General features: G+C 43.0%; 2 protein-coding genes across 4 annotated transcripts; one reads left to right on the top strand and one right to left on the bottom strand.

Moving 5' to 3' along the window:
* Positions 1 to 21: 21 nt before the first annotated feature.
* LOC129586423 (DNA-directed RNA polymerase II subunit RPB1-like) lies at positions 22 to 8,771 on the bottom strand. The gene is made up of 27 exons (XM_055479668.1): positions 8,608 to 8,771; positions 7,758 to 7,894; positions 7,532 to 7,685; positions 7,224 to 7,339; positions 6,974 to 7,147; positions 6,717 to 6,904; positions 6,545 to 6,641; positions 6,276 to 6,437; positions 5,846 to 6,199; positions 5,663 to 5,787; positions 5,391 to 5,601; positions 5,121 to 5,330; positions 3,826 to 5,016; positions 2,661 to 3,698; positions 1,934 to 2,592; positions 1,778 to 1,870; positions 1,695 to 1,721; positions 1,568 to 1,636; positions 1,454 to 1,510; positions 1,347 to 1,394; positions 1,200 to 1,244; positions 1,036 to 1,101; positions 958 to 966; positions 832 to 873; positions 725 to 763; positions 612 to 641; positions 22 to 471 (listed from the first exon to the last, which is right to left on the bottom strand). The coding sequence occupies exons 2-27, from the start codon at positions 7,845 to 7,847 to the stop codon at positions 432 to 434; spliced, it is 5,334 nt and encodes a 1,777-aa protein (XP_055335643.1). The 5' UTR covers positions 7,848 to 7,894; positions 8,608 to 8,771; the 3' UTR covers positions 22 to 431.
* A 197-nt stretch (positions 8,772 to 8,968) lies between these two features.
* Positions 8,969 to 14,336, top strand: LOC129586425 (dynamin-binding protein-like). 3 transcript variants are annotated; one of them, XM_055479681.1, is made up of 13 exons: positions 8,969 to 9,574; positions 9,771 to 9,974; positions 10,172 to 10,581; positions 10,717 to 11,163; positions 11,262 to 11,465; positions 11,543 to 11,692; positions 11,785 to 11,890; positions 12,077 to 12,207; positions 12,270 to 12,374; positions 12,466 to 12,594; positions 12,676 to 12,837; positions 12,907 to 13,290; positions 13,404 to 14,336. In XM_055479681.1, the coding sequence occupies exons 1-13, from the start codon at positions 9,292 to 9,294 to the stop codon at positions 14,022 to 14,024; spliced, it is 3,336 nt and encodes a 1,111-aa protein (XP_055335656.1). In that variant the 5' UTR covers positions 8,969 to 9,291; the 3' UTR covers positions 14,025 to 14,336. The 3 variants fall into 3 exon arrangements, with proteins under 3 accessions (XP_055335656.1, XP_055335655.1, XP_055335657.1); XM_055479680.1 differs by having other exon boundaries at positions 12,463 to 12,594; XM_055479682.1 differs by having other exon boundaries at positions 12,463 to 12,594; positions 12,907 to 13,231; positions 13,404 to 13,564.
* Positions 14,337 to 14,677: the final 341 nt, after the last annotated feature.

Below are 14,677 nucleotides of genomic sequence, written 5' to 3'. Positions count from 1 at the left end.
GACACCATAACCAACTCGCAGAACCGAATTTGCAGGTTCATTATTCGCAATCGCATAGAAAACGACATTTAGATTGGACCATTCCATAACCAATCATCAACACCACAACAGAAACCAAACTGCTTTTCAGAGCTCCAGTAGTGAAAGAAATTGCACTGCTATAAACAAATAACCACAATAAACTGAGACTTCAAATTTTTGTAAGTATTTACAAGTAAAAATACGATATCTAGCCGTCTTCCTAGATCAGATTATGGAGAACACCGCTTAAACATAAAAACCAAAAACCATGACCTTTGGCCACAAGATCATGTATTCAAACTATCTCAGTAAAAACCGAATGCCAGATGCGCGAATTCGACTGCATTCACCCAAATCAATACATCACTGTTAACAATCTAAACAATTCAAATATCCACATCATTCCTCCCTTAGTCGTTGTACTGGTAACTTGGACTGGCCGGTGAAATCCTACAAAAACATCCACATTAGGCAATTCTGTCAAAGCAGATTATATCCTATCAACACACAGAGTGTTCTGATACAATGCAAATACAGATGCTTTACAAATCAGCTTAAAACTGTCCAAATTTGAATTAAACTTCACTTACTGCGACGGCGAATAGGAGGGTGAAGAAGGTCTATAAACACAATGTACACGCATGAGGCCCATTAGCTTACTCATACTGATGGTATTAATGAAATTCACCAACTATCGACTTACGAATAAACTGGAGAAGCTGGTGAAATATATGCTGGAGAACTGGAAATGCAAAATAATATTACAGTATCGGCAATCCTATATCTTGAACTGAACATCACACAGCATACCTTGGCGAATACGCCGGACTTGCTGGAGAACTGTACTGCGGTCTGAAAAGGACGGTTGAGCGTACAAAAAGGCAACAGAGACTAGCAATATCGTGCACTAAACCCATTTAGCAAACGGCAACTTACGATGTGGGGCTGCAAAAAAGAAAACAAGGTAAGACTAAGACCTCTCTAACAGCAAGCAATAGGAGTAGTAATTGGTACCTGTACGATGGAGAAGCCGGAGAATACTGTGGAGATGTTGGTGAGTAATACGCCGGACTTGAAGGGCTGGAAAGACGCAAAGTAAAGACGGCTAGTAAAGGTTGCATGGTTTTTCATAAGTTTTCAGTATAACACTAGAGTAGATTAATACAAATATCTTGTACCTGTAAGTCGGGGATCCAGTGCCAGCGCTGTACATCTGTGGCGATCTGATTCAACGAAAAAATTGTTAAAGCCGATCTTAAGACTCAGATTGAGAGTACCATTACTACAGTACTGATATTGTCCAAAACTACAAAAAGTTCACTTACGTTGGACTATAGCTAGGCGACGTTGGAGAATATCCAATGCGCGGAGACCTAAACGGGAAGATTATCGTGTGCACACCGCAGACAAGTTGAATCAATCACAGACTTACGTAGGGCTGTAGCTTGGCGAAGCTCCTCCAAGTCCACCGGCTCCAACACTAGGAGATCTACAAGGAAACAAGGTATGCCAATTTGCTATAACAAGGGCTCCCAAACGTGCTTACAAAGCATTGTAGCTCGGCGAGGTTGGCGAATACGAATGCCGTGGACTGACAGGTGAGTAGGATGGACTCCTGCAACAGGAAAACCTCCAGTACACTACGCCTATCCGCACATATCAATCTTACTTACGTTGGACTGTAATTGGGACTCGTCGGACTGAAATACAATAACCGTCACACAGGACCAGCTAAATAAAAAGTTTAACCACATACGAATAATTTGGAGATGCGCCAGCTGGAGAAGTTGGAGAATACACAGGCGAGCTAGGAGAGTAATGGCTGCTTGGCCCGACATGCAATGGCGATCTGGAACAAATGATGTTAAATGGTTTTCCAGAATAAACAACATCATTCAAATTAAACCCTTACGAAGGCGAATAACTCGGATTCGGCGACATTGGAAACATCGGGCTGGAAGGCCCCGGTGACATGAGTCCGGCAGCAGGGGACCAAGGCGATGCTCCGCCATCTCCCCGAGGTGTCATCATCGGGCTCATGTTAGGCATCGGTGAAAATACAGAATGGCCTGGCGTGACGGCGGCCAATGGTGACCAAGCCTGATTGTATGACGGCGTGCCAGCATTGAGCCAAGGTGTCAGTGGCGCGTTTCTTCCGTCCAACAAAGCTCCCGCTCCATCTTCAATGTGAGCCAAATTGGCGATATTCATGGGTACCTCCATACCATGTCGGCACTTATCGGGGTCCAGAATTAAGTCGAAAGCTCCCGTTCCCAGCCGAGCCAGCTGTCCAAGCATGATATTCTCCGACACACCTTTAAGGTAATCACATTCTGCATGAGCCGCGGCTTCCATCAACACATCCACAGTCTCTTCGAAAGAACACTTCATTAGTGGTCCCACTTCCTGCCGATTTATGCCATGGCGGGTTATAGCCATCAAATGCCCTTTAGCGGTCATCACATCGCACAAAAGTGCCAAATGGCGGTAATTCACGTAAGAGCCATCGAAAGAAATGACGTGATTTATTTCTTTTTCCAGCGACTTACGAACCGCTTCGATACCCAAGACCTAATAAAAGGGAAATGTATTCTGAATGATATTCAGAATAATCAAACTGCCTCTGCTGAACTACTTACCGCAAACACTTCGCATATATCATTACTAACAGTCCTGACGGGGTCCACATCTCGATCAGCCAACACCCTCATCAAACTGGTACCATCCGTTTCCAGAATCCACTCTGAAATGGCTTTAAATTCTCCTTCGTCCGTTATAACAACGCGTTTCTTGTTATTCTCCACTAGTGGCAAGTGCATGTACACTTTGCTGATCGCTTCGATTCCCTGCAATGTCAGATCGGACAACAAATTCGTTTCGATACACCGCAAAAACATGTCATCCTCCATCTTATCAACTTGATCCCTCGTCTCATCATCCATTTTGTCATCCGTTGGATTATTCATGATACGGATGCGCATAACCAGGTTCTCCGCATTGTCATCGTTGAAGATGACCAACAAATCGTCGCCAAATCCTTGCTGGATTTTCTCAGCTATACTTTCCATGGTTAATTTCTTATCCGTCATACGTTTACGGTCCATTACAATGCGCAGTAGCCAGGGACTAACGCGGGAAGTATCGAAATCGGGCATTTCATAATACACATTTACAAACTCTTGATCTTCCTGGATGACTGTCTGCTGCGGGTCGGGATCGTAATAGATAGCGGTATTGGCAGCCACTTTACGAAGGGTCGTATGTTCCAGCCGGCACAGCACTTCCTTGGCTTTTTCTGCATCTCTCGCTGCTTGGCCAAGCAAAAACACGGTCAGCGATGGTGTTTTCGGCTTTTTGCTTACGTTAATCAACTCTTTCAATCGCGGCACACCAAGGGTTACGTTCTTAGCAGAGACTCCGGCATAATGGAAGGTGTTCAAAGTCATCTGCGTAGCCGGTTCTCCCAGACTCTGAGCAGCCAGTGCACCCACCATTTCTCCCGGCACGGCTTGAGATTGCGCGAACTTGGATTCTATCTCACCCAACAACCACTCGAATGCTTCCGTATTTAGGTGATGCTCCTCAGCCATCTTCCTCGAGCAAAGAGTAGAACGAATCATGGTATTAATCAAAATTGTAGCATTTTCCTGTGCTTCCCTGCTCAATCGATCTTCTCCCTATAACGAAAAATCACATAATTCTTCCCTGTTATGCGCAAAAAGCGCATCATTTACGGCGAGACGGCTTATATCAAACGAAGTACAAGAAACCGAACAGCTTCCCGTGATAAGATCCTGCCTTTACCTTGACGATCACCAATTTCTTCAAAAGCTCCGAGACACCTTCCACAACACGAACAGGATGAAGATCACTTGTTCCACGCAAGTTGATGTGGAAAGTCTTTTGTGCGTTCCATATCATACGCGAAAGATTACACGGCAACACAACACGCGATTCACCTGTGGGAAAAATCTTCCGGATAGTCTCACGATCACGCTTCATCTGCTGGAATTCTTGTTCCAAAATGTTAGGTACATCCGGATTAGCCAAAATATCACTGACCACACCCGGCTCATACAATTTCTTCAAATATCTCTCGTTGCTGGTCTGCATTTTGAAACGCTTTTCAAAAGCAGTATTGCTGGGTTTCATTGTGGCTAGATTTTGGAACTCGACAGCGCATGAGTCCAGACCGTCTTCGCCGTACCGTAACTGGATCATCGCTTGATGGGCATTTCTAACCGTTCCATCGTACTGCACCATGACGCTCTCCATGGCTTTAATCAGACGCCGCTGAATGTACCCCGTCTCAGCAGTTTTCACGGCTGTATCAATTAAACCTTCCCGACCTCCCATGGAGTGGAAGAAAAATTCTGACGGTGTCAATCCTGCTAAGTAGGAATTCTCCACAAAACCACGACTTTCTGGCCCGTAATCATCCGTGATAAAATGTGGCAGAGTACGGTGTCGGAAGCCGAAAGGTATCCGCTTTCCTTCCACGTTCTGCTGCCCGACACAAGCAATGACCTGGGAAATGTTGATCTTGGAGCCTTTCGATCCGGCGACGACCATAGCCTTGAAGTTGTTATAATCGGATAAGGACTTCTGAGCGCTTGAACCAGTTTTTTCACGAGCTTCATTCAGAATCCTGTTCACTTGGTTTTCGAAGGTCTGCCGCAACGTATTGCCTGGAGTTGGTTCGAGTTCATCGTTGTGCGCTTTTGCAATGACTTCCTCCACTTCCTGTTTGGCTTTTTTAATTGATTCCTGAATGTCGCGGTATGTCTGTGGATCAGCGATTGTATCTCCAATGCCGATACTGTGGCCTTCCAGCAACAGCCAGTTGTTCACAACAGTTTGAATATGCGACAAAAATCTCCCGCAGATTTCCTGGCCCAACTCCAGAAAGACGATATGAATCAACGATCCAGCTGACGTCCCGAGACTTTTTTTACAGATAATGCCGCTCAATAACTGACCGTGCTCAATCAACACCTAAAACAGCACGGAATTTTATTTACTGTGTAAATCCATGCTAAAACCATTAAGTCGCGGCAAAAACCCACTGAGCGCATCCGTACTAGTATTCATCGGCTTACCTTAGTATCACCAGGGGAAATCCATTTATAGGGGCCATCATCCTCGTCATCCGGATGAGTGCTGTGGGTACGGATGACATTTACGGGTCCAGGGATTACTAAGCTGAAAATCTGCTTTCCGGTCCACAACGGTTTCGGCTTCAGAATGGCTGGCATTGGGATTTTGCCATCCCAGCTAGGCAGCCACATTAGTATCTGCATCATTTGTTCCTACAACACCAAAATCTAGGAACTCCACAATCACAACAACCACTGTTTTAAAATTCGTACTTTATCAACAAATACATCGCGCTTTGTCATCTTCCGCACGGCTGTCAAAGTATCTTGCACGATACCCATGACGGGTCTATTTGCCTGTGGTGTAATAATCTGCCGCGGTACCAGCATGATTTCTGAAACTTCGGCCCTGGTTTCCATAGATTGTGGAACATGTAAATTCATTTCGTCACCGTCGAAATCCGCATTGTACGGAGTCGTAACACTGTAAATACAGATTAAAAAATTTATACAGGTGCACTGAAGGAACCATCTTCCGAAATTACCTAAGATTCAAACGGAACGTTGACCAAGGTAGAATTTTTACTCTGTGCCCCATCATAGACATTTTGTGCAGCGTTGGCTGACGGTTGAAAATAATGACATCATCGTCGTTTATATGACGTTCAACCTGAAAAGCAAAAAGGATCAGAAAGTTATCAATTTCCGAAATGAGCGACGAAACTTACCTTGTAACCACATTCCAAGTGCAAGTCACTTGCTTTCGGATGAAATCGGAGGTCAATTCTGTCACCATTATCTCGGATGATGTATTTCGCGCCGGGATGTTGATTGTGTCCACGGTAAACCAAAGCGTACAGTTTTTCGATGTTGAACGGTGTTACAATTTCAGGAAAAGTAAGATTCTGAGCGATGGTTTTCGGAACTCCGACTTGATCGATACGTAGGTTGGGATCTGGGGTGATTACAGTACGAGCCGAAAAGTCGACCCGTTTACCCATTAAATTACCGCGGAGACGACCTTCCTTTCCTTTGAGACGCGCCTTGACAGACTTCAACGGGCGCCCAGATTTTTGCATGGCCTGCGAAAATGTCCGAAATAATAGTATACAATTTAAAATGTCAAATAACGTAACGTTTAGCATCCAAGAAGATTACCTTTGGAAGACCAGGAATATCATTATCAACCAAAGTAGACACGTGGTACTGTAACATTTTCGTATCTTCAGCGATCACATGCGCTGCAGCTCCGCTCGCCTCATTTCGCTTAAGCTGATTGTTGGTTTTCACAATCTCTGCCAGCTTGTATGTGAGATCGTCCTAAACATGGGGAATCATAAACATTTGAGAAATATATTATTTCAAGAAACAAGATGCAAAGAAGAAAGAACTTCCAATGACGAAAATTACTTATCACTTTATGGTACCTGGCTACGAGCAGATCCCATCATGACAACTGAAGGTCGAACTTGAAGCGGGGGCACCGGCAGTACAGTAATAACCATCCACTCCGGTCGAGCGAACCTAAGGAAGATCACAACATCAAACACATCCACCCCGAAGTGAGCCAAAGCATAGTGCTGACAGCGAGATGCATACTTTGTGTCAAAACCCAGCAGAACACAGTCTTCGTCAGAAATGTTCCGAAAAATTTCCAACACTCGATCTGCAGAGATTGGAGTTTTCCGCTCTTGGTTGTCTTCATTCAAATTTTTCCATTCACCAAAAAGATCCAAACCGCTGCGCTTTATTCGCGGTTGGTAGCGTCCACAGCCGGAGAATCCAGTCTATATATAAATAAAAAACACTATCTAGCGTTCAGTACACAACATGAACCTACTCCTACATCAGCTCACTTTTTTCTTGGTGGCATCTTCCGGTGCACCATCGCCATCGTCTGGTTTTTTCGCGTCCAACTCCGCCCCACCCTCACAAATACTCTTGGACTTACAAATATCGTATACCACTTGGAGGCGCTTCTTGGGATTTCCCTTGGAGAGTGCTATGGCTCGTTTCATTGCATCTGTTTCCTATGCAGCACGTACGAAAGAAGTTGGATACAAAGACGTAACAAAGTTTTCAAAAGCTTATTATTTCAAAACTTACCGGGTTCACCAACAAACGGGAACAAGTGAAGCAAACACAGCGGAGCACTTTGATCGTTTTTGTTAGAAACCCGACATGAAATACTGGTTTTGCCAAGTCGATATGACCGAAATGCCCTGCCGTTTAAAAAGACAATCAAAGTAATTTTAAAACAATTTTTATACAACATTACTAAATAATAAATATCGTATATCGCCGTATCAGGAAAAAATTAGAGTGCAAAGATTATAATCTTCATGTATGGTTTCCGTAACAGATATCATCCTTTACGGCAGCATTGGCGCTAGTAACAGGAACTGAAACAATACCTGGGCACTCCGTCATGTTGCCAGCACACGTCTGACACCGCATCATCCTGTCCACAGTTCCCAAACGCGGATCCATCAGTCCATTGAGTTTGGGTCGACCCTGTTCGTAGATTTCGGGGTACTTGATCCCACCTTCCGACGCCGACATCGCGCGCTAAAATTTTTCAGATTAGAACAACGGCCAGATATATTCCCATGGCTTTACGTTAATACAGACTTCGCTTACAATTTCGTCCGGACTCAGGATGCCAAACTGCACCCGTTTCACCGTCCGGATCGGCGCAGACGAGTCCATAGTGAGAGCGGCGACCGCCATTTCGGACAATCGCAATATTACCCTTCCCAACTTTCCACTTCACCAACCTGAAATTCAAAATCTTCTTTCTCCATTTCAAACAGTGAGTGTTTCACTTCACACGACCACCGCGTAAATTTGAAGATTATTACGAAATTTCGACAGGTAAATTGTATTAGCATTACAATTAACGATCGTAAATACTGCAATACAAATTAAACACACACTATTTTTTCAAATTTTTATAAATAATGCATACAACGACTTCCGTTATCCTATTTTCAAATACTCCCTCAAAACTAGAGCGTGTCAGAAATAAGTTCGCTTAAGTCCAAAACAATTGTTATCAGTTATACAACGAGAAGGGAAAATCGCGAAACCAGTCCAAGTCACTACTGACTTTTGATGCGCATACGCTACTCTTTCTGTATACCAGAAATTACGATCACCAACACAGAACAAGGAGCGCACAGGTTTACAAGCATTTTATAAATAATTCACACTCCACGAGCTTTCACCCTATTTATCATTCACGGATGTTTATGATTTATCGTTTGCAAATTTTACATGCGTAATCCATTCATTACCACACTTCAAAATAATGAAACACCTGTAACTTTGAAATACAATTTCTATAAACAATTTATATTAATAAAATCCTCCCAGTCGCTTAACATCTCAGTCACGGGTTCGTCGTTCAACAATCAGCAACCACCGCACTTTCAAGTTTTCAACTACTACTAGTACTTACACTATTACCTATTCGTATGAGTTAAGTTACCTTTTCCTAACGAAATCCCATTTCCCTTCACAGTCTGATCTCAGATGATTTATTCATTCGCAAATATAAATCACGAAAAAACTTACATCCAGCAGTTTCCGACGCAAAATAAAAAATTACTTGAATTCATACTGTACAATGTGTACGTAAGTACATCCAGCACTTTGTGATGATTAAATTTGTGAGCGATCAGCATGCGGATTGAAAGTTGCACTGCCGTGCAGCAGCGCGACCGTGCGAACAGATTGACCGATAGCGTGCATTTTGTTGTGTGGCTGTGCAACCGTAAAAGCCTGCACCGCATTGCACTATACGTATAGAATCTACATGCGCGTCTCTTGTCAGTGCGCACACCGTCATGATTTGTTTTGCTTTTGAGTTATGAGTTTCGACAGCTACTCGGTAGTTAAAAAGAATGCCGCTTATATTCTTTTTTTTCCTGTTGTTATTGTCATCGTTTGCCGTTTGAAACGAAATTGTTTACTTGAAAAGTTAAATGGAAGCAACTGATGACAGTTTTTCCTGATAATTAACTCCCTTGTGGCGCACTGGCGCTATAGATTGTGGAAACGTTTGTGGATTGTGGAAACGATCGTAGTTACCTGCTGTCGCTGCTTTTGACAACGCATAAATTTACTGTTATTAACAATTAGTGTAATAATATGGTTATTGACGATTTGAATCATGTCGGACTCGTGCAGTTTTGCCAGAGCGATTACAGACTTTTGGACCAACGATACAGATGAACTATCATGTACGACGAACGATATTCTGAGGATAATATACAAAGAAAACCGTAAAACAGTGTTTGCGAAAAATCTCTCCACGGGATTAAGCGGAAAACTACCCAGTTACTGTTTAGAACCTTTCGAGATTCCAGTCTTAGTGGATTCCAGTGCTCAGATCATTTTCGTTGCGGTCAAAGATTTTGCAGGGTCTGAAAATGGGGATTTAAGCTTTGGAAAAGGTAAGCAGTAGCAACCAGTGGGAGGCTGTGCGAGAATTGTTTGGTTTTCCAGATGGTGGATTTCCAATATCAGACGACAACAGTCACAACATAATATTATTTACAAAGTCATAGAAAGTCGTGATTTTAAGTTTTTTCGCTTGTTTACATTTAATTTGTCACGCTATGAAGAAAAATGAACTGCTAATATCAACAGGCTCCGTAATTACTGGTGATCGTGCGGTGGATGCTAACTGGTGGTACGGATGGATTGGAGACAGACATGGAATATTTCCTTTGGAATGGGTGCGAGATGTCTCCCAGGACGTTTTGCAAGAGCGAAGCAATGGTTTTTTCTCCTCCCAACCAATTACAAGCGATGTTAGCTATTCGGAGACGGCTATTACGACGAAAATCAACGGTAAATTAATTTCACGCAGGATATATTTGAAATAACAATAACATTAATGGCATCGCAAGAACGGGAAGTTCGGTTTTATTGTGTTCAGCTGATCAGAGTCTTTGATTTCATAGTAAAAAAGTGAAACATAAATTCTTGCTGAGCATTCGCTTCTGTAATAATAGCATGAAATTCTGTACTAACCTTTTTTGGAACAGGCAGCAGCCAGGCGCCGATTCCCGATCTTCTGTCTAACCACATGGTTAGTTCCATTATGACGCCTGCGCCAGACGTGTCGGTTATCACATGTCCACACGGACGTGCGTTATACGATTTCCACACCGGTTTGACGAATGAATTATCATTTAAAGCCGGTGATGTTGTTCTCCTGCATAATTATGTTGACCCTAACTGGTTGGAAGGAGAACTGCCAAACGGTCAACGCGGCATATTTCCCAAAGATTTCATAACGATTATTGTGGATGTACCTGACGGCAACGCGATAAACGACGATGAAATTGCAAACCATTTCCAGTCGGATGAAGAATTCGAAGATTTCCCCCCAGATACATACGCTATTGCGCTTTCGGATCACATCGGGCAAAATGCAAACGAGTTACGTTTGAAGGTAATTTGATATGAAACTATGACAAATATCGGGTTAATTTAATTTATTTTGCATATGGTTTGCTGCGTCATAACGTTTTGATCTGTTGCAATATTGTAACAGCTTCTGATTATCCAATTCTGTCGCAATCTTTAGAGTGGCGATGCCGTTACGATTCTTCGGAAACGAGGTCAGGACTGGGTAGAAGCAATGGATGATTACGGCAACGTTGGTTTTTGTGCCGCTAGCTGTCTGGAAATTATCGGCACTGAACCGGATGAAATTAGATCGAGCAGCCAATTAGATAGCTCATCCGGCAGCAGCTTTCGCAGCAGTCGTAGTATGGCTAGTCCTACATTTTCTATGGGTTCTGGTGATGCTAGCAGTTATTCTGCCGACAAACGTTCTTCGTGGCATGGCAGTGATTATGAATTGCGAACTGTGGAGAGCACCGGAGCCAGTTTGAATAGCGATTCTGCTAACACTATGGATAAAGGCTACCGTTCTAGTCGGACGAAAGTGATCGACGAGATAATTGCTAGTGAAAAGGATTATATCGAAAGTTTAGTGGTCTGCATGGATATTTTGCGAAAAGACTCTCCGGTACTGTACTGTGGTTCTGTTGTTGCTGTTATCTTGTCTTGTGCAGCATTTCAAGCGGTGATCGTTTACAATTATTTTTGACGAGGATTTTTTTTCAGCCGGAGATATTCGACTGTAAAACTGTCTTTGGTACCATTGATGATGTCTTGAGCGTCGCAAAGGACCTGCTGCACGATTTGACATTTGCTCGAAATAACGACGGACAGATTGGGGAAGCGTTCTTGCGTAACATTCCCGCACTGAAGCGTGCTTACATGACCTATTGTCAGAACAATGATGCGACGATTGGGCTGTTATGTCAGGTAGGTTGACGAAAATGTTTAGATATAACAGTAATCATCTCTATTTATTGACATAATAATTTAGTTGAACGTTTCAGTACAAGGACATAGCACTTCTGGATGAATATATGAAGCGAAAAGTGGCAGAAATTCGGCTTAGAATAAACTGTTTTGACTTGGCATCCATGTTTATCAAACCTCTACAGCGTGTTTTGAAGTATCCGCTGTTATTGAGCGAGCTACTCAAGGTTAGTGTTAAGTCGCGTTTGTGTTGTACTACGACGTAATAATGCATCGGAAGCCGTGCTAATCACTAACCAAAGGATGTGTCATATAACAGGCTACCGATAAATCACATTCCGATTACGTGTTTGTCCGAGAGTGCATGAAGCACAGCACCGACATCGCTAGTGGAATCAACGAGCTAAAGCGGCGGAAAGAATTAGGTGAACGAATTATGATCCGATTTTATCTGGCGGTCAGAGTAATTAGCATTAGTTTGGGTTCATGGTCATTTTTCATACAGTTTGATAAAAATATGGTTATGAAGGTGCCACATTACTTGTTGCTACTAGTTCAAAGGCAGCTGCCTTTGATCGCGTTTCCGCTGACTGTAATTTTTATTGTTTCAGTGGCCAAATACCGCGACCATAGTGATGCGTCCTTTTCGGAGCGGTTGTCACGATTCAGCTTCCACTCAGTTGTCAAAAAATCAAGTCGAATTGGTTTGTTAGTATCGAGCACGATCGGATTAACGACATTGGTATGGATTACACCTAATGTTCAAACAATTGCTCGGTTGACAACCTCTTTTGTTATGCACAGATGCAAGATCCGACTTTCCAAGCGGCAGAGCGGCGGTTCCAGATCACCAAACGGACTATCAAATGGTTTTTACGTAATGTAGCCGAATTTGTTGAGCAACTACGGGTGCGCAGATGTTCGCTGACAATTTTATAAATAGTCAATGAAGCTCTATGTATTTGCGTTTACGTCCGCTAACCGTTTAATTGTGCAGCAGAATCTACTACCGATTTTGACAAGTATTGCTGAGGATTTCGCTCTGCTACTGAAGAATCGACCTGACGGCGTGGCGGACGCATTCAGTGGCAGTCAAGAAGCTATATCTAAGCAAATAATCCATGAATTTGTATGACACTGATTATTAGCTAGAATTGTTTGGATTATGTTACAAGTGTCGATGTTAACCCTAAGCTGAATGTTGTCACAGGTACCGAAAATCAAAGTCCACGTGGTGCACCCTCTTGAAGAAACGCTGAACCAGTTTTCCGGACCGGTAAAACTGATTAGTAAGCGTCACGCCAAGCTGATAGATTATGAGAATGCCAAAAGGAAAATTGATCGGATAAAGGACGGACAGCGGACACAAGCGGTTGGTCGGGTGTAGTTGACCTTCCATCTGTGTCTATTATGTCTGAAAATGTTTATTGTAAATACCTAGATGCTTGACGAGTTGGATTTGGCAAAGAAAGTATATCAAGCACTTAATTCGCAGCTAGTCGAAGAGCTCCCGAAATTCAATGAGGCCACCGCAAACATTTTGCGTACCCGTGTGGATGGTTTCCTACACTTTCGGAAGTTATTCTTTTACGCTTGCTCATCGGCAATTCTGCCATGTGTGAAGGCTGTTTCAGCAAGCGGTCGAAAAGGATCAGAAAAAAGCTTGGCACAGAATCTTGAAACTGTGATATGTGAATTGAAGAAGCTGGATTATGGATCTGCCATTCGAATTCCAGAAATGGGCACTATCAATCCTGTGGAAAATGGTGGGGTTTTCGTAGCTGACAGTACTTCTACAAATTTCCACAGAGAACCAGGAATAGATGTACGGGATTGTTTTCAGAGTGACTCTTATTGTAGTGTTACTGCAGCTAGTTCGTAAACACTTTATTTGGATTCGGAGTTTGCTCTTTTGTTTTTAGTAACAAAATGTTTTAGGTTGCTTCTGTTGACCTTTCATCTGGAAATTTTCGGCGGAGTAATTCAGTACCAGCGGGACATTCTCAGTCTCGAGCCGTACCCGTTGCTGCGGCGCCTCCGGTGCCCGCTCGGTCGTCGATTCCTCCAAGATCACCAGGACTGCGTTTTCGTGTTATAAAGGAGTATCAACCCAAAGACAGCTTTGATTTGAGTGTTCGGCCCGGAGATGTCGTCGATGTGATCAAGCAGCACACGCCGATGGGAAACAGTGACCGCTGGTATATACAACACAAAGGGAAGACGGGATTTGTCCCGCAGAATATTTTAAAGCCGTTTGACGCACTGGATAATGCCGATTATGCCTTTTTCGAGGAAGGAAAGATTATGCCTTTTTCGAGTGGAGTCGCTGCTCTTTTGAATGATCTGAAGCCAGTGGAATCACAGTGTGTTGCTGCCTTTGCATTTGTGCCTTACGGTCCTCACCAGCTGCCTCTGAAACAAGGGGATAGAGTAACCGTCATGGCCGCTCATGATCTCGATGGGAATACTGAGTGGAGTTATGTGGAAAACTGCTTTGGAGCTCGGGGTTATGTTCCTACTACCTATTTGAAGCGGTTTGTAGGAATGACATCTCAATGAAGCGAATTTCGTTTTGCAGTATTCGATGGGTAATATCAGTTTTGATAAATATTTACTTTCAAAACCTTCTGTTTGTATTTTTGTATTATACTCGAAGGCACGGTGGTTGCTGGTCAGCAAACGTTGTTAACGGTTTTTTATATTGTGTTAGTCAGATTTTTACTTCTAACCATAGATTACGGATTTCTGTAGAATTGTAATTATGGTCACCTTTTGGATTCGTGCGATGAAATGATGAACAACAGTTTTCGATACTGTTCTGTGATTCGTTGACAAAAGCTGGGAAATACATTTCGAACTTCTACTCCAAGTTTCAAAGTGTGTTCGTTCTGGCACTGGCCACAAGTCCCCAACTAATGGCAACTATGCACCGATCGGCTCCACTTCCATATGCTGTAATTTTTTAGCCAGTCTTGGTCCTGCGTTTATTACCCCTCAGATCAGATTGCACTCTTTTAATTTGTATCTTTTAATTTTAGATAATGCATTATCTGCAGGAGAAAGCTTTTCTGTGTATTGGGGGTATAGCACTATAGAGTATAGATCATATAATTAAATTTTTGTCAAGTGTGGCGTTTGTCTTGAAAAAGATTATTATGCGATCAGTGGTTGGTGTAAACAAAAATTCCGGTCGTTCTGGGCGTTCCGCAAAA

This window comes from Paramacrobiotus metropolitanus, unplaced genomic scaffold, assembly GCF_019649055.1.
Source record: "Paramacrobiotus metropolitanus isolate TYO unplaced genomic scaffold, Prichtersi_v1.0 Parri_scaffold0000020, whole genome shotgun sequence".
NCBI lineage: Eukaryota > Metazoa > Tardigrada > Eutardigrada > Parachela > Macrobiotidae > Paramacrobiotus > Paramacrobiotus metropolitanus.
Note: the sequence above shows the minus strand (reverse complement) of the source record. Positions and strands in the feature narration are given on the sequence as shown.

Excerpts from the sequence above, each read along its gene's own strand:
- LOC129586423 (XM_055479668.1), bottom strand. The coding sequence starts at position 7,847 with ATGGCGGTCGCCGCTCTCACTATGGACTCGTCTGCGCCGATCCGGACG. Across the intron at positions 7,340-7,531 it reads CAACATGACGGAGTGCCCAG|GGCATTTCGGTCATATCGAC; the intron begins GTATTGTTTCAG and ends TTTAAACGGCAG. Across the intron at positions 5,331-5,390 it reads GCGATGTATTTGTTGATAAA|GAACAAATGATGCAGATACT; the intron begins GTACGAATTTTA and ends TTGGTGTTGTAG.
- LOC129586425 (XM_055479680.1), top strand. The coding sequence starts at position 9,292 with ATGTCGGACTCGTGCAGTTTTGCCAGAGCGATTACAGACTTTTGGACC. Across the intron at positions 10,582-10,716 it reads CAAACGAGTTACGTTTGAAG|AGTGGCGATGCCGTTACGAT; the intron begins GTAATTTGATAT and ends CGCAATCTTTAG. Across the intron at positions 11,891-12,076 it reads AAAGCGGCGGAAAGAATTAG|TGGCCAAATACCGCGACCAT; the intron begins GTGAACGAATTA and ends TTATTGTTTCAG.